Source organism: Urocitellus parryii, chromosome 14 (assembly GCF_045843805.1).
Source record: "Urocitellus parryii isolate mUroPar1 chromosome 14, mUroPar1.hap1, whole genome shotgun sequence".
Taxonomy (NCBI): domain Eukaryota; kingdom Metazoa; phylum Chordata; class Mammalia; order Rodentia; family Sciuridae; genus Urocitellus; species Urocitellus parryii.
In genome coordinates, this window is record NC_135544.1 from 2,224,760 (window position 1) to 2,251,475 (window position 26,716).

At 43.7% G+C, this 26,716-nt stretch overlaps 1 protein-coding gene across 5 annotated transcripts in view; it reads left to right on the forward strand.

Moving 5' to 3' along the window:
- The window catches only part of Rbpms (RNA binding protein, mRNA processing factor), a 168,461-nt gene that overhangs the window by 133,146 nt on the left and 8,599 nt on the right, over nt 1–26,716 (forward strand). The window contains exons 6-8 of one of the 5 annotated variants that reach the window (XM_026414047.2): nt 8,274–8,404; nt 19,988–20,124; nt 21,900–21,971. In XM_026414047.2, coding sequence (XP_026269832.2) covers nt 8,274–8,404; nt 19,988–20,083 — 227 coding nt within the window. In that variant the 3' untranslated portion in view covers nt 20,084–20,124; nt 21,900–21,971. Of the gene's footprint in view, nt 1–8,273; nt 8,405–11,225; nt 11,380–19,987; nt 20,125–21,899; nt 21,972–23,312; nt 23,322–26,716 lie in introns of those variants that run through there. The other 4 variants (XM_077792569.1, XM_026414048.2, XM_026414046.2 and 1 more) reach the window with 4 other exon arrangements.

Sequence of the window (26,716 nt, forward strand, 5' to 3'; positions counted from 1 at the left end):
CGCTTACCTCGTACCTGCGAGGCACTGGGTTCGATTCCGAGCACCACATTTAAATAAGCAAATAAAATAAAGGTCCTTCAACAACTAAAAAATATATTTTAAAAAAAAAGCTTCTTGATAGCAAAGGAACAATAATGTGATGAGAGAACCTACAGAATGGGAAAAAATCTTTACCAAACTTAACCTCAGATAGAGCACTAATCTCCAGGGTATATAAAGAATTCAAAAAACTTAACACTAAAAAAAAAAAAAAAAAAAAAAAAAACCCAGTCAATAAAAGGGCTAAGGAACTGAACAGACACTTCACAGAAGAAGAAATACAATCTATCAACAAACATATGAAAATATATTCATAATCTCTAGCAATTAGAGAAATGCAAATCAAAACTATTCTAAGATTTCATTTCACTCCAGTCAGAATGGCAGCTATCAAGAATACAAGCAATAATAATTCTTGGCAAGGATGTGGGGGAAAAGGTACACTCATACATTATTGGTGGGACTGCAAATTTGTGCAACCACTCTGGAAAGCAGTATGGAGATACCTCAGAAAACTCGGAATGGAACCACCCTTCGACCCAGCTACCCTACTCCTTGGTTTATATCCAAAGGACTTAAAATCAACATACTCCAATGGCACAGCCACATCAATGTTCACAACAGCTAAACCAACAGCTATGGAACCAACCCAGATGCCCTTCAACAGATGAATGGATAAAGAAAACGCAGTACCTATACAAAGTGGAATATTACTCAGCGTTAAAGAAGAATGAAATTATGGCATTTGCAGGTAAATGAATAGAACTAAAGAATATCATGCTAAGTGAAACAAGCCAAACCCAACAAACCAAATGTTTTCTCTGATAAGAAGATGCTGCTCCATAATGGGGCAGGGGAATTGGGAAGAATGAAGGAAGTTTGATTTGTGTTGAGGGGTATGAGGGGAGGGGTGGGGCTTTGGGGATAGGAAGGACAGTAGAATGACACAGATATTATTACCCTATACACATGTATGATTACACTACTGGAGTGACTCTACACCATGTATAGCCAGAGGAATGAGAAGTTGTGCTCCATTTGTATAATATGTCAATGCATTCTAAAAAATGCTTTTGTTTTTATAGTAGATCTAAAAGATAAAATATTTATTAGAGATTACCAAGGCCTGGAAAAGTAGACCAGAATTGTCATGTCTCCAGATAACTCCTATACCATTCATTCATCTAAAATAGTATTTCATTGTTATTGTTGTTGAAGGTCTGACCTGTCTTATAACTTAGTTAAGAAGTTAAGTCTATGGTTTTGGGGGAGATGTTTATTGGCTAGACAAAACCATCCTGGAAGCTTCACCATGTTGCCACATTGCTTGTATTCATGAAATTGCCTTTCCAGCTGCTTGGTCTTGGGTTTATCATTTAATATCTTGCTAAACTCTTGGTTAGCATTCCTTGTTTCTGAGGTAGAGGTGATAACAGCAGAATTTACCTCATAAGGATGTTCTGGAGATTAAGTGAATAAAAGTCTATGAAGCATATTGCCCAAAACATAAACCCTACGATTTTTTCCCCCTCCATTCCTGGGGATTGAATTTAGGGGATTGAACTGAGCTACTTCCACATTTTTTGAAGCAGCGTCTTACTAAATTGCCCTGGCTGACCTCAAACTTGTGATCGTCCCTTCTCAGTCTCTCAGTACCAGGAATACCAGACTCTCAATATTCTTGTTACCACCATTCAGTGTGTGAAGAATCCCAAGGATAAGCCACATAATTACCCTGATGGGGAATACTAAGATTCCTTTATAATTTGTTTGCCAGGATGGAAAAGAAACAGAAGATATTTTAATTAATAGACAGTAGTGTAGTTCTGGAATAGAATAAGAGGGAGAGGCACTTGATACAAAAGAGAGAGTACATTTCTTCAGGAAATATTTAGTGTCTACTTTGTGCCAGGTGCATTAGTGAATATGACAGAACACTCTTGTGCCTTCATGGAGCAAGTTCGTGTGACATAAAACTAGTCCTTTATGAAAATGCAGCTTCTGTTAAATTCTCAGCTTTGATTGCAGCCATTTAGTAATCCAGGCCATCCTACAGGATACTGAGAATGTTCAATCTGCCCATGACTGAGAGTGGACTGCCTGGGGAAACTTGGCAGCTGTCATCCCTGCTGCTTCAAGGCACAAGGAAAAGGACTGAAAATCTCCCGAAGTGATAAACAAGAATAAATAACAGTCATGACCTAAGTCCCCAGAGGGACAGTTTTCTTCCAGCTTATGCTCTAGGTTCCCTTTACCTGTCACATGAGGGATCAAATGCTTTTAAAACCAAGATTGCATTGGATAGTTTCTTGGCATGGAACAGCTAGGCAGTAAGGAAGAAACGGACCCTGATAGCATGACTGTTAAAGAGGGATGGCAGAAAGATTAACTGGAAAGGAGTTGACTCTGGGCCAATTGAATAAAAACCAATAAACTTTTGGAATTTTTTCCAGCAAACTTACTACATAGAACTCTGTTTCCCACTTGAGAGGCTTAAATTGCTTCTCTAGGTGTATGTCGTCTGAGAGAAATACTGGAATGAGGAGAAAGTAGCAATTATAGTCAGCAGACTCAAAACAGGCCAGGTGAGAACTTATATTAAGGTAGCAGAAGTAGGATGAAAAGGGAAAGCATGAAAAGTAGAGGAATCAATATATGGAAATAACCAAGATGGAGAGACAGTGAAATGCAAGAAGGAAAGGGCTAGACTCAAATGACCTTGATTCATTGACATCGTGTTTCTCTCGGTTGTTGAGAGTTTCTGAACTAGATTTTAAACCTCCCTGTTCCTTAGCTTCCTCAAAATATAAAAGGGGCTGATGTTACTGCCTCTCATAAAGAGCACTGGTACATAGAACATGGAGAGTATTGAAAGAAAGAAATTGATTTGTGAACATCAGTGACTGCGTTATTGAATGGGTTAAGTTTAGTGAGTTCAGTTTATTTACATTAGAGAAGAAATAAAAGGTACAGAAGTCTGAATTATTTTAATTAGAATCAATAATTGAGATGATAGAAATGGCAAAGAAAGAAAGCTGTGGTGAGCTGAGCACAGACTTGATTTCTCCTCATGTCCTGAGCACTTTATCTAGTTGGTTCCCCTGTGAGGAACATAAAAAATTACTGGGGTGATTTCTACAGGGTGATGCTAAGCACCGCTTGAACTTTTCAAGCCATCTTTTTATTAGCTTCTCCGAAAGAGTTTTCCCCTATACTTATATTCAAGGGAAGCCAGTGAAGGTGCCCGACCCTCCATAGGAACTATATTCATTTCCTGGAGCCATCACAACCAATTGTCACAAACTGCGTGACTTAAAATGACAGGAATTTATTCTCTCAATTTAGGAAGCCAGAAGTCTGACATCAAGGGATAAGCAGTGTTGGTCCTTCTGGAGGCTCTTTGGGAGAAGCCTGTGTCATAACTCCTGGTGGCTGCTGGCAATCTGGCATCCTGCGGCTGGTAGACACATGGTTCCAGTGTCTGCCTCCATCCTATCAAGATCCTTCAATTATAACATCTCCAAAGACCCTGTTTCTACCTTAAGTGCCTGCATTCTGAGGGTTCAGGTGAATTTGAATTTTGAGCCAACACTATTCAATCCATTACAGGAGCTCATGTGCATTTCCCTGGACCATCAGAGCTGGCATGGGCTGCAATTTGAGGTCTAACACTAGAAGAGCATGTACTAATACTCCAGTCTTTGAAAGAGTAGATTTTATATATATATATATATATATATATATATATATATATATATTCTAGGGTTTTTTTAGGTGGACACAATATCTTTATTTATTTTTTTTAATGTTTATGTGGTGCTGAGGATCGAACCCAGTGCCCCATGCATACTAGACAAGCACTCTAACACTGAGCCACAACCCCAGCCCGAAAGAGTACGTCCTAAGTAATTGCAAGTGAGAATTGATTGCTAACAGAATCCTTGATTTATTTTCTTGTTTCAGAATTGGGTGTTTTGTGGTTTGGTTTTTTTTTTTCTATTAAAAAATATAATTTTTCATCACATTTGGGTTTTCTTTGTAAAGGCCACTATTTTTCCTGGCCAAATTCTTCATTTACCATGCCAGTTCTCCACTAATACTCTGTCCCTGAGTTTATTATAGTAAATTGAGTATGCTGAAAGCTATAGAAAAAGACCACTGCATTATAGGAGCCCTCCTACCACCACCTGTTGTGGGGCTTCACCCACCCCTGGAGAGGGCAGGATGGTATATGGAAGGACCCTGAACAGTGAGATAAGAGACCTGGGTTCCATTTAAATTGACTCTGAAAAGTTTTAGATTCTGGTGCCCATATGTGCATACCTCTCTCTCAAGAACACAAGTTGATCATTTCCATCTCTGAAGGCATCTCCATCAATTCACCGCAGACAGTTGACTCTCTAATAGTACTGTGCTAGACACTAGGAGCTTATTGCTCATGAGGTAATGCTGTTATTGGGAGGGTGAGGGGTACAGGACACACTGTAGCATGGGGAGGGCACTTCTGGAAGCCTCAAGGATATGGCCTCTAAGTTGAGTCCTCTGAAGAGTTAATGCCAGGTGACAGGATGAGAGAAGAATGCCTCTGGGGGAAGGAGTACTGTGTGGAAGTCCTGGGAAACAGGAGAAAAGTCAGTGTGGCCACACAGGAAATGACTGATCCTAGATTACAGGCAGAACCAGGTGACAGGCAGGGCTGGAGAGACCAACAAAGATCAGACCATGTGGGGTAACTGTTGATGGTTAAAATCAGAGTGGATAATGGGATAGATCTAAAGAAAGTTTAAATGTGAAGGAGAAGGAGGTGAGGACCAGGTCTGATTTGGGCATGGAGTAGAAAGTAGCATCTTTTACTGAAATCTAGAGTGACCAGAAATCTGGAGGACCAGCTGTTGAAGGTGGCATATTTAGTTTGGAGTATGTTGAGATGAGGTTGTATATACTTCCAAACAAAACTTTCTAGAAGGCAGAATAAATACTGATTTAAAGTTCTTGGACCTTAAGTCCATTAAGGATTTTCTTCTTCATCACTCTCAGTTGCCTGTAAGAATCATTCCTCTTTACCTCTGTTTTGAGATGGCCTTGATTTGGAAGACCTTTCTGGCTCTGTCCCCATCTGAAGTAGAAAGGTGGACTGGCTGATCTTCCCTGGACACTGAAGTTCTTTTCTTTTCAAAGGGATGGAAAGATAGAGTTGCAAGTTTCTCCTCCTTGTTTTTCTGAATCCAAATTGAACTCCTCTGGTTGCATATTCTAGGAGCTAAGTAAAAAACCTATTCAGATGTATATTGAGAGCCCTTAACAACATTGTCCTCAGAAGGTGCAAAAGAAAAAAAGGATATAAGGAGATCTGGGACAATGGGAAAGGATTTACCCAGTTTCTCAGGAGGATGGGATTAGGCCCAGGCAAAAAGACCCCAGCCTCTTTATCTGTCCTCTTTCAGCTCACTGGAGCTTGGCTCATCCTGGGTGGTAAAGAGCCTCTTTTGTCCAAAGGACTCTCAATGCCTCCTGAACTCATTTCTTCCCACTGGGCCTGCTTTTTTCTCTCCTGCTCCTGCTAAACTAGAGTTGGATGGACCTGGGGAAGGTGTCACCCACCCTGCCTCTGTCTGCTCCTTTGGCTGATTGGTCCCTGTAAAGTATTCATGCTGTGGAAAACCTACTTCTTTAGCTTTTGTGATTTTTCTTAAGACCACAATAGCAACCAGAAAGAGTATCCACATGCAAAACGCTCCTTCTGCTTAATGCTCTCTTCCCTCAAATGAGTGGATATGTCATTTTGGAGAGCTCTCAGCCCTGTGCTAAAATGGAGGTGTCTGTGAAAACTGCTTGGCAGGTGTGATGCTGACTTGCTCATTACATGTTCTTTGACATTCACCATAACCACAAATTCCTAGAGGAGGGGGAGAGGGGGATGATTGGATATACCAGGGGCTTATCAAGTGAATGTTCACCTTAATCCCATCTAGGCCTTTGCTCAGCAACTTTGAGTTTGGGAATTTCAAAGCAAATCCTATTTTGCTGGGCTAGTTTTGTGCAAATGTTAATCAGTGAATTGTTTCTGAGCATCAGTGTAAACCTAATGAGAAATAATGCTTGAGGTAAAATGTAGAACGACCTGGAAATCATAAATTTCATCAGTTGGACTAAGATTGAAACCTGATTCCGCCTTACCTTCATTATTTCATTAGGACCAGATATCTTAAAGGACATATTCGATTTTTCAAACTTTCAAGTACCCACTGATTGTGTGAAGGCTCACTGACATGCCAACCACATCCCTCTGCTGGTCTTTCCTTCTGCCAGCTAGTATTAGCTCTGTGGTCTTCTGCTATCATGGCAGGCCTGACAAATACCAGCTAGGGATTAGTGTACTGGGGCCTGAGATTCTCTTGACTTTTAGAAAAAGACTCTCAATGTCTTAAAATAGCGTAGTAGCTAAAATAACAATAACAACAATAATAGCTGGCCATTGCAGAGAGTAGTGTTTGTTTAAAATCCAAGGCCCGTTCCTGGCAGCAGTTTCCACTAGCTGGGCTCCCACAAGAATTGCTGTAATGGAAAGCATTCGGCCTCATCATGAGAGGAAACACAGGGGTCTGTGAAATCCCCTCTGAGAAGATTTCCTGAGCATTGACCTCCATGTACCCTAGAACTTGAAGTAAGTGGTGTGGACTTGACCATTCTAAAAAGACTTGGGAGTCTGTTGGCCCCTCTAGCCTCAACACCTAGACTGTCTGTTCCCATCACCAGCTTCTGAGATGCTTTCCTACCTTGTGAGGAGGGAGGGAATCAGGGAGGCCAGTCAGCTATAGCCTATGAAAAAAACCACCTCACTCGGATGCATGATGTCTGGAAATGAATATGAACTGCCCTCTGAATGGACAGATACCAATCAGCTCATGACTCCCTCCCATCCTATGAGAAGCTCTTGCAATGCAGGCTTTCAAAGTCTCACCTACCCTGTACACATCTCTTCCACATCTACCCCCAGGCCTACTGCTTTCTGGTAGTCAGCATGTCACATCCAGCAAAGCAGTTTTCTGTTCCTGGCCCACTTCCCTTGTGGAATCCATTGCATCCAGAACCAGAGTTTCCAGGTATGGGAAGGATGTGGAAGATAGCAGGCCTGGGAAGGCTTATTAGAGACAATGGAAAGATATGATGATGTGACTATCTTGGCCTTGGATCACATGCCCTATGGACTTTTGGAAAGTCCTCAGTGGTGTTTCTAATGGCTTTATCAAGTCACCTTATCCTGGCTCCCTCAGCAGTCCTGGATAGCATCCTTGGTGCACTGGTTTCAGATTTTGACAGGTGATAAAAGCACGTATTGAGATTGCTGCTTCACAGGGTCCACATTTCATAACTATTGACTGATGTTATTTTTGCCTTTGCTGAGAAGCTCACTCATGTGTTTTCTGTTACTTTAATGGATTGCTTCCTGATACACAGGGAGGCCCAGCCATTTGCCCTTCAATCTGACAAACTGCAGCTTCACCTGAATGGACTGGAACTACACAAGGAACATTTAGACCAGGCAGTTGGCAACACAACTCACTTTTCTTCCTAGAAAATATGCTCAGAGCAGACACACCTGTAAACATGCTTATTTGCATCTTTGTGGAGCCTAACTTTAATTAGGATTCTCAAAATTCTTCACTTCCATTCTCTGAATTTTTAACATCTAAATACCCTAAGGTTCTAGTGTTTGGTGCTGTACTTCTGAAGGTTAAATGGAAAATGCTTGATCATGATTTATTTGTCAGTTGTAATTATGCTGATAAACAGAACGGTATTCTGGACTTATTCTGGGTTATTGGTTATGCCAATAAACCATTGTTCTACCAAAGGCTCTGCAGTGGGTTCTCATGGAATGTCTCCTGGTGGATATCTTCTCTCTCTTCCTTCTGCTCATCAGACACATTTTCTGGTCTGTGCAGGAAATTCCCACTCTTCTTTGGTTCCCTGGCTATGGTTGGAAAGACTGATCAGAGTGTCAAAGGCTGAGTTCAGGCCTAAGGTATCAGCAGGCCAGTCAGGTAGCAGAATTTTGTATTTACTGTTCTCTTACTTTGAGTTTGGGGACAAAAGCCAACAGGTTATTAAAAGAATGAGAATAATTTGACTTCTGACATTGGTTGGGTCTTGGGGTTACTGGGTATTTTGTTTTCTGATGTGAAAGCAGCTGTTTGGTAACCACTAACTCTTCCCTTATTCTTTTCTTGCAGATGAGCTCACAGTGCCTGCACTTTACCCCAGTAGCCCTGAAGTGTGGGCCCCGTACCCTCTGTACCCAGCGGAGTTAGCGCCTGCTCTACCTCCTCCTGCTTTCACCTATCCCGCTTCACTGCATGCCCAGGTAATTTATACCCATCGGCCACGACTTCACTCACTCCACCACCAGCCCTTTCAAACCTGGTTCCCCAGAGCACACCATACAACTAACACCTATCCAGCTAACAGATCCACCTTCAGGAGATGAATGATCCCCTCTACATCAAGCTGACACCCCTCCAGGACTTACGAGGAGCGTCTGACAGCAATGATACCACCCACTGCCTGATGTTTATCCCCCCAAACACCTCTCTCTTCCTTAATGATCTCACCCTCATCTTACACGAGAGACTGGGGCAAGGTCACTTCCCTGGCTCCCAGCTAGCTAGAGGGCATCACCCAAGCATAGATACGTCTGCCTTTTCGTGTGGAAGGGTTACCGAGGGAGGAGTGTACTTGAAGTTATGTGTGTCTGTGCGTGTATCTGTGTGTTGAGAGGCTTCTGCTGTTGTTTCCCATGAGGATCTAAGGACAAGAAGAGAAACTTCCAAGAGGAAGACTGTGTTTTCTTACACTGATTACAGGAAAGATGAAGAGTTCCTTGTTCCCATGTTGAAGCCCTGTAGGAAGGGTGCAATATAGTATTTAGAATGTAATTACAAGTTAAAGTAGAGATCTCTGTTCTGCCCAACTTTCATTCTTAGTTAAGAATAGCCTGAGTTTTATAAACAAATTCCCTGTTTCTCCCCAGAGATGACTCTCTGCATACTAACACTTCCTCTCTTCTTGGAGAAAATGTTTCTCTGAGCCTTGTTTTTAGTGCTGGTAGTAGTAGCAATCATTGTTAAGATCCATTGTTGGAAATAACCACTCATTCTTTGGCCTTCAGAGAGTAATGATCAATAACAAATAAAAAGTAAGAATACAGAGCCTGGAGATGTAGCTCAGTGGTAGAACACTTGACTAGCATGTATAAGACCTTGGGTTCAATCCCCAGCACACCAAAATAAAAGAAAAGAGAAAGAATATTTGTCTTCCCACATAAGCTTTTAAAACCTCAGCCTCGTTGTTAAAAAATTGTCAGGCTGGACAGGTATGGTTTTTGTTTTATTGGGTAATATTTGTTTACAAGGCTGGATGGAATAAACAGTTTCCCAGAAAATTCTTCTTTCTGACTTAAAACACTTTTCACATTGGACAGAACTATGTTGACTGACTCACCTGCAAGTAGCCCCTAAGTAGGCTTCTCCATAGCCATGAGGTCAGGAGTGATGTACGTTAAGTAACTAATTACCAATGCTTTCTGCATGTACTAGTGACCTGGCTTCTGGGGCTGTTCCTCAGTCCCTGGACTCCTGAGAGACACTGACCTCTGTGTTGGGAGGAAAAGGTAAAAAGTAGTAAAGAAAAATGTAGATGGGGGCTGCAGTTGTGGCTCAGCAGTAGAGCGCTCACCTAGCACGTGTGAGGTGCTGGGTTCAGGCCTCAGCACCACATAAAAATAAATAAATAAAATAGAGTTATAAAAAAAATTTAGATAGTGGCAGAGAAGCTTCTTGGCACAGAAAACAAATTAGAGGAGTAGCTGTGCCTTTTGGTTTCCCTTCCTCTGCTGCTTTGCCACTTTCTGTCCATGTCATTGCTTGTAACCCTCACAGCTGGCATCTAACAGGAGGGAGGGAGATGTAAGCCTGTGGCAGTCTTCTGCTGAGTCATCAATATGTTTATAGTAGTCTGGGTGACTTTATAAATAATGAGGAGCAACTGAAAGAGCCCCTTTTATTGCTCCCCTCCATCACCACCACCAATCTGGATATTGTGTCTCCATTTGCTAGATGGCTCAGATTGGCAGTTAAGGCCATTGTTAATAAATACCATGAAACAGTACAAGTTTGCATACTATTCTGAATGCCCATGGCTTTGGTTAGTCACCATTTCCTTGGAGAATCAAAAGTTGACAATGAGCGAAAAGGTCTGGGAATAGTGACTTTGGGCTGTGACATCTGCCATTGCTTCATTCATGTAACAAATGAAATCAGAAGTGATCCTGGGGACATGGTAGGAAAAGGACCTAATGAATCTTAAGGGATTAGTAAGCCTCCACCTGTAAGGGAAGCTGGAGACACAGTGCAAGATTAGATGGACTGACCTATTTGAATAAATGGGATGCATTGCCCATGTGGTGCCCTCCCCTGGGAGTTCTTCCTTGGCCTTGAGACTTTCCCAGCCTGGAATCTGCCACATCAGTCTTACTTAGATTTGGTGAACTGTCATCCAATATCAGTGAGATCCATGTGTTTAACCCCTCTTCCTGTTTGGAGTCATTCCCAATGCAACCTTGAACTGTATCCCAAAGATTCATTCATGAATATGGTTATTTAAATGTCTTAGTCAATTCTGGGACTCACAGAGTGAACTGATAGAAGCTTTACAGATGAGCTGGTCTGACCCATTTTACAGATGAGGAAACAGGCCCGAGAAGATGGAAGGAGTTACCCAAAGTCACAGTGGCTCTACCATGACTAGACCTAGTTTGGTCACCTGACTCCCAGGCCTATCCCTTTCTACTCCGAGGCTGGCTTACCAAAAGACTTATTTAATGGAATTTTGGAGAGGCCTCAATCCAGTGACTCCTTGGAACTTTAGATGGGAAACCTATAAGAAGAGACTTGGAGGCAAAGACAAGGGAATCAGCATTTAACCTGCACCCAAAGGGCCTCAAAGAATCTTACTAACTGGAGGTAGAACAGAGTGGGGAAGCTCCAGGTGGAGCCTCTCCCCTTAGTGGATAATTCAGTTTTTGTTTTGGAAATTTTATAATGTCTTTGGAGAGTCTTCTAAGTAATTTTGCTTTTCTTAGCAATGTTGTGCTCTGTTTTGAGACATGGATTTTTTTTTTCTTCTAGTGTTTCTCTCCTGAGGCAAAGCCCAACACACCTGTCTTTTGTCCACTTCTCCAGCAAATTAGATTTGTCTCTGGGAATGTGTTTGTCACATATCAACCTACTGCAGACCAGCAGAGGGAGCTCCCATGTTGAATTTGTCTGTTAGCTATTTTTCCCCCTTTTGCAAAAACTATTTCTTGGCAACATTTGAGAGATTTCAATAAAAATTTTAATCAGAGCAAAAAATTATGTCAAGTAGACTACAGCGTTTTGTTTTTATGGTGATGAAATTTTGAAGCAAAATTGTTACTCTCTGACTGAGGTTTTGGGAGAATTGGGCCCATGACAGCTAAATGTGTTACACAGAAGGACTCGGAAAAAGCACACTGGGGAGACCAGGCCCCAGAACCCAGGCCTCATCACTGCTGCACGTATCTTCTTGGGCTCCTGAACCACTATGAGCTGCATACTAGAAGATTCTCATTCCAGCCTTCTCAACTACCAGGACCTCTCACTTCAGGAAGGACAGTGTATCTAGCTAGCAGAAGCCCATTTGCAAAGAGTGGATGTGTTTTCCAGTTCATCAGTTGTGACCCAGTGGAAAGAGGACTGAGGAAACGGAAGTTGTCATTAAAACAGAGTTAGGTCACATTTCTACTTCTGCCTAGATTTTAGTCATGATCTGGCACCCCCTCAGATTTTCCAGTTCTAATTTGAAGATACTTTTTGCAATCAATTCCTTTTTTCAGAAACAACTGGCTATGGTAATAGGACTGCACACTGGTAGCACCTTATTATTTGGGGGGATAAAAGTGTATTAAACGTCATCAACATTTTTAGAAGTGACTGTCTAGTTCACTATGAAGGCCATTGATCTTTGAATTGTATTAAATATGTAGGAAGGTTTCATCCACTACTTTCTGGAAGGTCTAAAGGTAACATACAGCACTTCCTATCACCTCATGCTCACACATCTCTGCTTTTAGTCTTGTTGCTCATGGGACAGAGAAAGTGTATAGTCCTCTCCACATTCTAGAAATCTAGCACCAATTACCCTCCTCTAGAGTCAGTCACAAAATTGGGTCAGAGAATTTTGCAGGGAGGAAGGCCTGGGAAAGAAAATCCTGGTTCCCTACTGCTTCTCCAGAGGCCTCATTTGCCCAAGTTTCAGCAGGTATTTTGGAACTCACACAGGCTATTGTACAGTTTGTGATTGGAGCACGACCGGTACTGCAGAAACAGAAGATTTTGAGGCAAAGTTACAACACAGACTTCTTTGAGGTGTACCCCTTGGGAGGCCCCTTGTGGCACACTGGAAAAATTTAAAGGTTAATCTCAATAAATACAGAAGTGGACCATGAGGAAGGAGACATAGGCAGGCAGGACAGGGAGATCACAAAGGGAGAGGTGGGCCTAGGACTAGCATGTGGGTTGCCTGCACTGCAGAGCTGTCCCCAACACCACCACATCTAAGCATTTACTGAGCTTCATGGTGCAGCTTCCAAGAATTGGATTAGAGAATTTTTTAAAACACAAATTTCACTAAGCATCTCCTCTGTCATTACTGTTCTGTGGAGAATATTTAGAAAGATAAAACACAGAGTCTTGTTTTGCAAGTCTGAAGAGTGTGAGAGGAAATGTAGACCCAACCATGCACAGAGCCCCTTGGTAATCACCTGCCTCCATAGCAGCTATCCTACCCAGGTGCCTGGTATAACTCACATGGCAAGGAGTCTTCCCTCCCAACCCCTTCAGCCTCCCCACCCCCAGCGTGTACTTCCTGTTCATCAGGCAATAGCTAGTGTTATAATGGTAGCTGTTCCTGTGGGACCTGTGTTCAAACTCCAACACATAGGTAGAGAGGCTTTATCACCACATACAGGCCTGGCTTTCGGAAGTAAGGGAGATTCTGGTCACTTCTGTGAATCTCAGATCCTGTCAGCTCATAGCCCTGGCTCCCTTGACTTTCAAGCTTGACTCTCCGATGGGTAAATTGTCTGGCCTCCAAAGCTGCTGCTTGCAGCTGTCCAAAAGACCCAAAGCTTTACATTGTCTTCAGACATTGATGAAACAAACTGCTAATCCTCTGACAGTTACATTTCACTCTAAACCTGAAGCTCATTGAGGCCAGACTATGAGGAGAAAGAATTCCTTGAGTGCCCCAACTCTTTGACTGGGCCAGTCTTGCCTTATTAGGCTAAGAACATCTTGCTCAGTGATTACAGAAGATAGGGGCAGGAAGACCAGACATTGTCCTCACAGCATTAGTCTCCTGTGACTGTGGTTAGTGCCTCTTCCAATTATTAAGAACACTAAGGTCCCCTTCCTTTACCCAGACCTGTTGGCCAGGTCTTGTGCTATGAACTGAGCCCATCAGGAGCATTACAAGATGCTGCTTTTTCTTTTTTAATTCCAGACAGAGCTGAAAGCATGGTTCTACCATTTGCAATCTGTATGGCCATGATGACATGTTCTTTAACCTATCTGAGCTTCAGAAAAATATAGCTAATCATTCCTCATATAAAAGACTTAATAGTGTCTGGCACACATTAAGAGCTTACAAAATGTTTTTTTTGTTCTGGGGGATGTTTTGTTTGCTTGTTTTTAAAAGGTAGCCTTTCCCAGGAGTTTTTGAATTTTCAATAAGGAGAAGGAAATCTAGGACTAAATCCAAGTTGCCTATAGGGCAGTGGTAATTAAAATCCTGAGGACATGCAGTATGTTTTGATGACAGTAATGGGGCTGCAGAGCCCTCCTGTACCAAATGGAAAGTCAGAGGCTGGAAAGAATGAGGGACCAGAGTAAGATGAAATATCAAATGACAGAGTGCCCCCAACATCGCCAAGTGACAGCACCTGCCCCACATCCAGCAGCATGATTTCCACAGCTGTGCCAGTAGTTGGAGAACTTGTCCCTGAAAGGAAGTTTCCCCGCAGCCATGCCGGGGACACTCTTGCCAGCAGAAAACCTCTCCCTGACAGGAAACAAGAGTGGAAAATGGCTGAAATCCCAGAGAGACTCAACAGTGCTTGTTGTTGCTTTCCACAGAGCTGCTGTCCCTGAACTTTCCAGCTGCTGCCTTATCTTGCTTTCCTATCAGAAACTGGAGAAGAGAAGGACCTGTGGGTCACCCAGCTCATTCCCCCCTGGGCCTCTGGTGCTTTCTTCCCACAGTCTCCCTCCACAACAATTCTGCCCAGTTTCGTTTCCAGGCAGCAGACTTAGGTCTTGAGCTTTGGGGGATTCTTTTCTTTATAGTGCTGTGACTGAAATCCAGGGGATCCCACTCCTGGCCAAACAAATATTCTCTCCCTGTGACCCTGTCCATCCTTTCTCCTCATCTGCTCTGGTATTTTTGGAACTAAGAAGCCCCTTAGTTAGAAATGAGAGATGTAGGCATTGACACTGGTCTCTTTAAAAGCAATCCAAAGTCATTTATCTTGGTAGCTACAAACGAGGCCCAAACCTTCCCATAACAGGTAGTGTTAGGTAGTTGACATGTCACAGAAACCAGAATCAGTCACCTAGTGTGTGTCTATGTGGCCCTGGTCAGGGTCACTGAGCCCAAGAAGACTTCCCTAGAAATCAGTGGTGTCATTGCCAAGACAGGAGCTGACTCAGAATGGCTACCTTTGAGGGCACAGCAGCTCTACCTTCAGTGTCTGTACTGTCTCCAGTTTCTTAGGCATGTCCCATTTTTGTCCTCAGTGTATAACTAAGCCGGATGGATCTTATGCAGGTTTTCTCTGACCTTATTGGCAGTATGAGCCCAGGCCCGAGTCATACCTGTAAGTAATGTGGGGTGGGGTGGGGTTTTTGGGTATTTTTTGTTTGTTTTGTTTGTTTTTTCCCTTTTGCAGTACTGGGAATAGAATGCAGCGGAGCTCTACCACTGAACTAATTTTTCAGCCCTTTTTATTTTATTTTGAGACAAAGCCTCAGTAAGTTGTCCAGGCTAACCTTGAACTTATGATCCTCCTGCCTCGGCCTCCCCAGTAGTGGAGATTACAGGTGTGGGCCACCATGCCTTGCCTGTAAATACTGTTTGTGAATTTACTCCTTCCTTGGGATTATCAGCAAAGGTGTGGACCAGCTGTCAGTCGCATATTGCAGACAGCCAGACACCTAATTAGGACTCATTAAATCAAACAAACAGGATTCTCATGATAGTTTCTACCTTCTCTACTAAACTTGAGATTTTAGGCGAGTTTTAACCTTGATGAGCCTCGATTTCATTATCTATACATGAGAGGAATGAACACTTATTTCATAGAGTTCATTTGTAGAAAGGAATAAAATGTTTCGCATAAAATAGTCATTATTATTAAAACAGCTCTTCCACTACCTTCCCTTTGTCAGAAGGGGTTCTGGTATGGCCCTCTTAATAAGTGTGAGGAATACACAAAACATGGACTCTGGATCAGGACCAGACAAGAGAAACTTAGGGGTTTGGGCTTTGCTCTTTGGTTAGGAAGAAGAGCAGCTAGAGCAGGACAAAAGAGGAAGCCACTTTTCGGGGCCATCCACCAGGAATTTGAGGCCCTTACATAGTACAAGAACCCAGGCACCATCTTAGAGTATGTGAATTCTAACTGCTTGAAAACAAACCAGAGGTGACAGAAAAACTTTGGAATTATACAATGTAATCTTTGCAAAGGAGAAAGTGAACTTTTCCTTGAAGAAAACCAGTTGTGACAAGGGGGAAAAGGAAAATCAACTCCAAATGGGATCATGTTTTATTCAGGATTTGTGCTGCCAGTGGGAAGGCCAGAACTCAGTGACATGATGGAAAAGTGGGACATCCCAACCTCAAGCTTCATGCATTCTCCGCCACAAAGTTCTACCCGCTTCACTGAGCTCAGCTCCTTGGGACCTCTAATGGCTTTTGATAGCAAACATAGTTAAAAATTAACAGACTGACAAAATTAAATATGGATGGCAAGCAACCACTGTGGACTTAATCTGACACAGGGTGTTACATGCTTGGGTGCCCTCAACCTAAGTGGCGACTTGAGTGAACTTGGAGATGTCTGAGCACATTTCACATGCCTATTTGGAAGCAAGAGCCTGACTTGTGTTTTGGACAGACAGGAAAAAAGTCTAAGAGCCTAGGAGAGAAAACCACCCCTGAGGTCTTATGTTTAATGAAACCTGGTCTTGATTGGTCTTAGCAGAAAGTGCTCATGGTTAGGACCTTGCTCTTGTGGTCTAGATCTTGTCCCTGCCCCAGCTTAGACCCTGGCAATCCTTTGCCACCCTGCCTGAGAGGTTTGCAAAAGCTTATAGCTGGTGGTGGAACATGGACTTCTCCAAGCCATGACCTTCTTGCTCACCCTTTTGCAGCTGCCAAGTTGGGTGCCTTGGCAGGTTTAGTCTGTGAACCAACTTATATAAATCTTAACATTTTTGCCTCAGTATTATCACATTGTTTTATTGTCTTAGGCAGGGAGTATCAAGATGCCAAACAAGTAGTAAAGAGTGCTGATTCTATCTTGTGCCCTGTGCATCTGCTCATAGAGAACATGGCTGCCAGCATGGGGAGGTAGAAGGGTGTGGGGCATGGAGATTCCTTTACCAGTGACCTCCAATGGGCCTCATTTTATGCAGCATAGTCATGCTTGAAAAGTCTTCTCCTTTATGAGAAATGGGGAAGGTTGCTGCTTAAGAACCCTACAATTGGTGCCATAAAGAGGATAATCTTTGCAATGCAAGCCATTACTCTTTTGGATGAGTTTGGGGTTTTTTACAACAGAATGTGCTTCCAGCTTGAAGCCCTGTCAGTCAACTGAAGAACTTGACTGGGTTTTAATTGGTGATGCTGCCCCAAGAGAAGGTCCAGACAGGTCTGCAGTGAGTGGGGACAGAATTAATTGTCATTAAAACAGCACTTTAGTGGCTCAGTGCAGTCATTTCAAGGTTGGGGAAGCCCCTGATAGATTATTCAAGGATCCATTTGGGGACAGAGGTAGAAACCTACTTAGAATACCTAGGCCTAAAAACTGACAAATCCAGGGGCTGGGGTTGTTGCTCAGTGGTAGAGCGCTTGCCTAACATGCGTGAGGCACTGGGTTTGATGCTCAGCACCGCATAAGTATAAAATAAAGATATTATGTATGCCTATAAGTAAAAAATAAATATTAAAAAAAAAACTGACAAATCCAGGCTGGGGTTGTGGCTCAGTGGCAGAGCACTTGCCTAGCATGCGTGAGGCACTGGGTTCGATCCCCCACATCACATAAAAAATTATTATAAATTAGAAATAAAGGTTAAATTCTTTTTTAAAAATCTGACAAATCCATTAATTTGAGTCATTCATATAAAATGTTCAAGTTACTGTTTTTAATTGTTTTGTTCAGAACATCTTCTGAATGTGCTTCCTGAGAAACCCTGCACCTGCATTAGGAAAGGCACAAGGAAATCCTCCTCAGTGCCCCAGATCAGCCATCTAGGACACCAGCCAATTTAGTGGTCTTCCAATACAAATTAGTTTTTATTAAGAACTAGAAATTTGAATGCCACATTGGCACACCTCAACTGCTTAGATCTACCAAATGGATCTAGGAATCCACTGGCAGGGGCCTTCCTGACTACCATTTCTAGGCAGCCAAAAACATTAATAGTGTTTCTAGAATTAAAAGATGCCTTGGTCAGATAAACCCAGGGCTAGGTCAAGTCAAACAGGTTTCTTTATTTTGGAATTTCTTAGAACATTTCATGTGCTGCTTTATATCCAGAATCTGCTGAGAAGCATAGTCCAGCAGCCATACATCTGGAAACCTTGATCAAGAGCATAGTCTCTCAGATTTTGTGTGCATTGCAGTCACCTGGAGAGCTTGTTAAAAGGCGAGTTATTGAACTCCAGCCCTAGAGTTTCTGCTTGTCTAGCAAGTTCTAGGGGATGCTGATAGTTCTGGGACCATACTTAGAGAACCACTGATCTGGACTTATTTTTCTATTCAGCAAAGAATAAAATAGCCAAACCAAAGGGTATCCATTAATTGGCCAGCACCATTAATTGGTCACCATTAGTGACCATTAATTGGCCAGCACCTGGTAAGCATTTCTCATGACTATTTCTAAAGGCGGGTGTGCTCCTGGAACTCAGTCACTAGAAAGGGACTAGTACTAGGCAAATGACTCTCAGTGTCTTAACTTGTGCTCAGGACCCACTGGAAAAGAGGAGGGATGGTGATCAAGCAGGGTTCTGCCCTGAAGACAGTCGAGGTCTTTCTTTCCTTGGCATAATTAATTGGGAACATAAATTTGGTTTGTGTTTTAATCCTCTAGGGCTTAGCTTCTTCATCTATAGATGGAAGAGGATGTAAATTATTTTTAAGGATGCTCACTAACTCTAGCATTTCATTTTATTTTTGCTCCCAGTCATTTTTTTGAGCATCTGGTACTCCTGTCCACTCCATCAGCAGTTGGAGATAGATGTTAGAGTCTGTGTATTGCCTTGCAGGGGGCTCTGCATTTTATAAGAGCACTGTAGCAGGGAGTGATGGGAGGATTCTAAAAGCCTAGCCCCTAAGTAGTGAATTGTAACAGAAGCAACTGGTCTAGTATAAAAGATTCCCAAGGTCTTCCAGTTTGCACACAGATTTCACAGTCCTTTGAAGTGCCTAGTACTGTCTCTGTCCAAATTAAATCAGGGTCGGTGTTGGTTAAATATATTATGTTAAAGGTTCTTATGGGGACTTTAGAAGCCCCTGGAATTGTATTTAGGTTTGTGAATGTGTGAGTTTGAGTACGTGTGAGCACACTCGTAGGTTTTTCTACAAACAGGATGAAGAAATGTCAAGAGTCATTGCCTTACATGGAAGGCCAGCCCTTATCCATATACAGTTGCCATGAGTAGGCTTAAACTCCTGCTGAGCTGTTCCTGGAGAAGAGTAATAGGGAGTCTGCAAGGAGCTGTGATTTTCCACATTGTTAATGATGTATCTAAAGCAGCTCCTAGAGAATAGACAGGAGTGACCTGGGTCCCAAAGCCACAGCAGGAGCGGCCCAAATGGGAATAAGGGGGAATCCTCGACTCACAAGCCCTAAACAGCAGTGATTAGAACAAAACATCCTGTCTAGCTGCCCGGACGCCTGGCTTTGCCCCATAAACTCTGGCCCCATGTTGTGCCAGGAACATACCTAAAATGCTCAGTTCCGCCTAGTGGGCACTGCCCTCTGCTGGAAGGTGGGTGCTACTGGGCCTCAGTGCCAGAAGAGGAGGTATCTTGGGTTGTCTCTGGAATGCAGTGACAAGAGCCCACACTCTGGCGAGTGCGGTAGTCCCAACCATGGGGCACAAGAGTGATGCGTTTTGCGGTCCATCTGTACCCTATCTGCCACCACATCTTCTCTGAGAATCAGCTGGCCTGCTTCCACATTGGCATCCTCCAACCTCAGCTCAGCTGAGCAGTTATCCTGGACCACGTCACTGGGAACCATATTTCTTGTCACCCTGGATGGTCCCAGCCCAGGCTGATGGACAGACGCATGTGCGCCTGAGAGAATGCAGGGGCTGTGTGTTTAGAGAGGTGGGTGGAGAGGCTGGGGTGGCTGGGAGGTAAGGGGCTTCCTTTGTGCACTCACCTTCACTGATCCCAGACCTATGCCATCCACTCTGCGGCTCTCCACCTGGTCAACCCCTTCCTGTGTCCCCTCTGAAACACCATCGCGTCTTGGCCTCCTCAGGGCTCAACGCCCCCACACCCAGGCAGCACAGCCGCCACCGCACTCCACACTGACCCGGTGCACATGGACCCATCCCCCTTCTACTATGTGTCTAGGTTCCCAGCTCCCCACCTGCCCCAGGGGCCTTGTGTCCTGGCCCCTTCTTTACCACCTGTCTCAGGAAGGCAGCTCCAACTCTGCTCTCTGCTTAGTGAGCAAGTGGATTCAGATGCACAAAGCCATAAGCCATGGGGTAGGTACAAGTTTTTTCTTGTCTCTTTCTTCTGAACCCTCTTCTCCCTGTCCCCTCCTCCTCCATACTCTTCTCACTCTCCCTTCCAGCCCTACATCCCACATTTCCCCCTCCTTTATTTTTCTCTTTTCCTTTGCCCTTCAAATCCCTAAATTCCCAAAGTAATGTGCTTTTAGCCAATGTACAGGGGAAAGTGATTCTTCAACCCCTTAATTACTATGAGTGGTAAAGGTAATTCTGGCCCTGCCCTGAAGGAGAGTTGGGGGCTCTGGTGGCTTCCAGGGAATACAACTTTGCCCTTTTAAAGTACTTGGACCTCCTTCCAGCTGGTATCTGGTTTCTGGTAATATCCCATGTGCTTCCAAGAAGAGACCTAACACACGGATGGCCTGAGGGATTCCCTGAGGTGGGTTCTTGGTGGAAGCAGAAGCTCAGACTGCATCCTTAATCCCTTCAAGCCACATATCCAAAATTAGGCCAGAGACCTGCTCCAAGTTGGCTCTGTGGATGGAGTCCCCCAGTGTGTCCTCTGCCTCTGCACTGACAACCAGGGAGGACATGAAAAGGCCCATGAGGTGGACAAGAATTCCCAGGACTTAACCTGGAGGGACCAAGGCAAAAGGTCAGAGACAATATGACTTCTCTCTGGGACTAATTTCTAGGCATTCTAGCTTTTAGAATCAAGTTAGGGGATGTAGTAGCCTAGTCCTGAGTTCTGACCAAGCCTGACTACACTGGGCTTTGTGACCATTGTCACTTAGAATATCCAGACCCCAGTTGGTTTCCTCACCTATAAAATGGAAGATGAAACAGCCTGTAGTCCCACTGCTTCCCCTTTTCAGCCAGAATGGCTCCTATTTCAGCTTGATGTTTTAGAAGTTTGAATGAGGCTTTCTCCTGCCACACCAGCAGGAGGTGCTGCCTCACACAGGGCCTTCCAGCCCTTTGCTGGGGAGCGTCCCCTTTTTGTTGTGATTTGCTTTCCATTCTCCACTCCACCAGTGCTTCCTGTGTTGCTTGTCATAGTGATGGGTAGGCCATCACTCCTCAGTGTAAAAAGAGGAGCAGCAATGAACAGGCATTTCTTGCCTCAGTTCAACGGCTTAGGGGCAAAACTGACATCACCAATACGTGAATATTTGTTAAAAACAAAGTGTACTTGCTCTTGGTGTGTCAGGGATCCAGACATTCTGCCAAGTGGACAATGCATCACTCAATTTGTGTTGGGACTGGCCTTCCCCTTTGGAAACGTAGTAGAAAAGATAGGACTGCTGTCTCACCTGTGCAAGGCTCCTTGCCCAAGCTGCAGGTTCCTTTCCTCAGCAGAGTGAGCAGAAAGCCTCAGGCAGGAGACAGCCCTCAGTTCTAAGAAACCAGAACCCTTTTTCTAAAATAATAGGATCAGAACCTCAAAGAAGTTTTGACTAGGCCACTATCACAGAATAGGTCAAGAACTGCCTCTTCCTTATCAACACAGATAAGGAAAGGGGAATTCACTAGGCCAGACCATGCCTCATGATGGCTGCTAACTTTGAAAAGGAGGTTGAGTGCAGGGACTTCTGAAAAATTTCGAGTGCTTCCCTGAGAGCTTAGAAGGTGTTCATGGAACTGCATGAATGCTCTCAGTTCACTGCACTGGTGCTTTCAGCTCCTCAGTGACAAATCCCACACGGGCCAGTGTGAGTGGGCACTACCTGGGAGCAGTAGGAAATTGGAAGAATGAGAATGTAGGCTGGGACCCCTGGCTCACAGCTTTTTCCCATGTGTCTTTCCAGATGCGCTGGCTCCCTCCCTCAGAGGCTACTTCTCAGGGCTGGAAGTCCCGTCAGTTCTGCTGAATGCTCTGTAAGTACTTGGTCTCACTGAGGAATGTGGAAAGCAAGCAGCAGACAGACAATGCACAGGGCTTTTGGTAAACAGCAGCTTTCATCCTTTCTCCACACCCACACCTTCTGCACTCTCTTTGGTTGTCCATCTTTTAAAAACTAAAACTCTAAGGTGGCAGTGCATCTCTTCTGAGAGAAAGCTTTCATCTGGGATCAGGGAAAAGTGAGGTATGGCCACTGCAGTGTTTGAGTCTAACTTAGGAATCAGATTCCTGTCTGTGACACTTCATAAATAAGCAATCAGTGCTTGTTTCTGAAGAACACGTGTCAGAAAGTTTCCTTACGTAATTGTGGTTCACCTCCCACCATTAAATAAACTCTTTCCTTAAGATTTTTTATCTTGAGAGAAACAATATCTTATGTTGGCATCTTTGTGCCATTGTAGGCCTGACTTTGCTTCAGGCAACTACCAAATGAATTTTTACCTATAAATGTAGAATTTCCACAATGGCCCACATACCTTCTGTAATTCAATATCTTGAATGGACTTCTGCTAAGTACAAGGCATCATTATTCTAAACTATAACTTGGTGTGTTAATTTGGGGAGGCTGCTGAAAATTAAATGGGAAGAGGAAGGGATCAGACCTTAATCCTATTAGAAACACTAAGGAAGTCATAGCAAGCCTGGGTCTTTTCTTGGGGACCTTATATTTTCTGATAAAAATGGTTCAAAATAAAAGTAATGTTATTTCTTCTTCCACTGTGACAGAGAGTTCTGTGTGCTCCGTTACATCACTTGAGGCCATTGGGTCTCTTGGAGAGGTACTGTGTGGAAAGAACTGGCATCTAGTGACCAGGTTTCACTTAAATAGACACGTGTTTAAGAGTGCTCACAGGGAAAGATGGAAGGAATGACAGTGCTAGAGCTGTCCTCAAGCAGCTTAGTGCCCTCTTAGGAGGAGTTTTCAAAGGAGATGGGATTTATTTTCCACAAGCAAATTGCCCTGTTGACCTGAAGTCTCAGTTGGTGGGTCAGGTCACCTTCCAGACCAGGATGTGGACTTCACTTGGCCAAGTTCTTGCCACTCTTGGGCAAGCACAGGCCCTGGCTCAGAAGGAGGCCTGCTCTTCTCCCCCAGCAGGAGTGAAGGAAGTAGGACCAGAATACAAGATAGCCCAGTGGGTAGCTTCTGTCAGCAGTGGCAGGTGCTCTCAGAATGTTGAGTCAGGAGAGAACACTTTCACCTTAGTGATTTCAGTTGGTGAAACTGGCAAAAGATGGTTGCATAGAGCCAAAAAAGGGACTTTTTTTTTTTTTAACATTTATCTAGACCAAAAGGAAAACATTCATCATTAAGCAGTTGCATTGGGTTTCATTCCAAAAGATCCTCGACTTGCCATTTGTATTGGCAAATTATATACTCCACAGACCCATTAATGGATACCCATCAGCCAGAGATCCAGAGACAGCAACTGCTTCCAAAGCAATGCTGGCAGTCAACATACAGCATATAAGAACCCTGTAAGATCTGAATCCGAATATGCAAACTCACTTGAGGATGAGTCATTTGTTCAGAGCTAAATGTGGATGGTGGGCCAGACTCCTTCCCCAGGATGTGGATGGTGTTGGGGAGGGGAGATAAGAAAGATCATGGACAATAGTGCTTATTGCTGCTGCATCCAGAGTTAGACCAGCTCAGCCTGGATCCAGTATTCCAACTCCTTCTAGTCTCTTGGATCAGGTCTTTTCAAAAACAGCTAATAATCCAGGCTACGTAACCCTAAGGAAATGTAAATTAGAATTCGAAACTATGTTGTTGATGAGCTAATATAAATATGTTAGACCAAAATGAGTCTGTCAGAAAACTCAAATGAAAAGCACACACAGTAACATCACTGTCTCCTCAATTTTATAAAGAGGGTTTGCTCCCCCCACTTGTTGTTTTCTCTGTGTAGAAAGTGTTACCAGAACAGATAATGAGGGTAAGAGCCATGCCTGGTATCAAACAGCCTACATGTAGATTGGCGGGCACTTCTGATGGGATGGAGCATTAGATGCCATCTTCCAAATCTTGCTCTCCCAGAGGTCCTTTAAGGATTTTTAATTTATCCACTTTGATTCCTTTGTGCTAAAGAGAAATCAGTGACTAGACTAGAAATATAAACTGAACTCTATTCTTTAAATAAACATGGGCTATGTCTGCTATGCACTAGATATAAAAATGTGTAACAGTAGACCTATGCCCCTAAGGAGCTCAAGTTTTAGTGGGGGAGAACTGTGGGCACATTAAAGACAAGAGAGATTACTTAGGATGCTTCAAGATAAGCATGTGGGGAGGTACGTCACTTGTCACTGACAGAAGGAAGGCTGTCTAAAGAGGGGTGTCAGAGGGCTCGGTGGCCTCATGTTGTTTGATCAGAATCTGGCCTGACAAGTAGTGTTTAGTCTGCCTACACACTGTATCCCCCACCCCTCACTAGAGTCTTGGTAACTGTTTGGTCCAGCTATGTGGCAGAGAACCTCAGAATACATAATAATGATTGAAATTTATGAATTTCCCAATGCATTGTGAACAGGAAAACATAAACAAGTTTTTTGTCACTCCTTGCAGATCATGAGAGATCACAGCATTCCTTGTTAGATATCCAAATGCAGTGAAATATTTTTTAAAAAATAAAAGAGTTTGGGAGTTGGTGGGGTGTGGGACACTATTCTTAAGAACTCATGATCCTGGCCATGGACCAGGACCACAGCATAGAAATTATAAGCACATGTTGTTACATCTTCACCAAATTAGAGAAGGAAATGGTGAGAGAGAGCACTGTGACTGGAATTCAAAGCAGTTTATTCCTTATATTTTGTTATAGGAAGAATAGCTTAGCCTGTCTTTAGATGTGAGCATGAGAGCCTTGAGCACAGAGGGCTGGACATGGAGGTGGTTTACGGGAGGGAAAGGCAGCTTGCAGGCCCAGACAGTTTTTGTGGATCCTGCAATCACCTATGCCCTCTCCCTTAGAAGAGATGCATGTGCTGTGCTTTCATACTGCAGTGTGGCCAGAAACCAGAGCAATTCTTGTGACCAATCAGCCATTCCCCTTCTATCAGTGAAGGTCTCCATATCACTTTTAAAAGCCTTAATATAATAAATATTCAGGGGACAGCTACAATGTAATGGGGAGGAGATGGGCAATAGAATAATAAACACAGTAGGACAGGTCGTAAGTGTTATGGGAAAGAGGGAAGTCAGGCAGGAAGCCAACTGCTGTGGGGTTGACAGGCCCTTGTTTTATCCTGGTGGCAGAGTTAGCAGGGTCGTCCTGAGAACAGCACTCTAGAGACCTGGCACTTTCCCAGTTTGATAAGGGGCTGCTTTTTCAAAACAGGCCTTACCTTCCCAAGTTTGGAGAATAATGTAACTCCTCTGATCCTGTTCCTCTTGCTACTCTTTGCTAAATAAAAGTATGTGCATGAGCTTGACATGCAGCCAGCTTGGTTCAGGGGAGACTTCAGAGACCCCCTGGAAGAGGCAGTTGGTAGGCCCATGGCAGCCCTTCCCCCAGAGAACTTTCTTAGGACAGCCCTGAGTACAAGCTGCTAACTTTTCCCCTTACCTGTTTCTCTGAAGCTGGCTGGCGGCTGCTACCCATTAGTTCAAAGAGGGTGGCCATGTGTGAGCCTAGGACACTGAGTCTCAGTGGTTCACAGCTCAAACCAGGGTCATCAGAGGAGCCCTTGTCTCAATTATCCAGTTCCAGCCTCTCTTCTACTCATTTTTTTACAAGGAAATTAAGAAGATGTGTGTACTCAGCATAAAGTGAGCAGTGAACATGTTTGGGATTCCATTTTCTTAAGGAGCAATCTTCTTAAGTCTCTGGAATGACTCCAGCTCATGCATGCTCTTTGCCCACCAGTGGAACCCCAGTGTGCACAACTGTTGTTGATGTAACTACAAAGAGCAGCTCATTGATGCCCCCATGCTTCTAGGAACAGGGGGTGAGTTGGGGAGTCATCCTGATTAGCTTAAGCCAAGAGGAATCTGACCATCAGTATGACCTCTTCAGTGACAGGCATCCTAAAAATGTAGCTAAGGATCGGGCACTCCAGGGAGGCACCCTGGGCCTGTTGTTCGCAGCATGCCCCCTGACCCTCTGGTGCTGTGGGAGTGTTGCAAGGGCAGGAGGGAGTTGGGTGAGCCAATTGGTTTCATTTGCAAGGATTCATATTTATTTCCTGTACTCAAATAACCTTTTACTAGAAAATTAGAATTACACCTACTCATCATTTCATGTCTTTATAGTAAAATTCTGGGGTGAACATTTTCCCCCTTAATTCAGAGAAGACAAATGTTCTACAAAGGCAATCTTTCCTTCAGGTTTACCCCTAATTTTAGTAGGTTTTAGCAAAGGGTGCACAGGCTGTCTCCCCACTGGGCCCTGGAGGGGCTAGGGACCTCCCTTGGAAGGGCTTCCTGTGCCAACTGAGCCTGTGACATATTGTGAAGAGCTCAGATGGTTTGCCACAGTACAACAAGACTCTGACTTTATAAAGGAAAAGAGCATCCAGTGGGATGGAAAATCCAAACAATGTTGGGAAAAAGAGCCATTGGTGTCCGCATGCATGGAGGGTCCTTTCCTTTGCAACAGTATTTTTTTTCCCCCTCTTGTTTTGGGGATTGAACTCAGGGATGCTTTACCACTGACCCACATTCCTGGCCCTTTTTTATTCTGAGATAGGGTCTTTCTAAAGTGCTGAGTGGCTCACTAA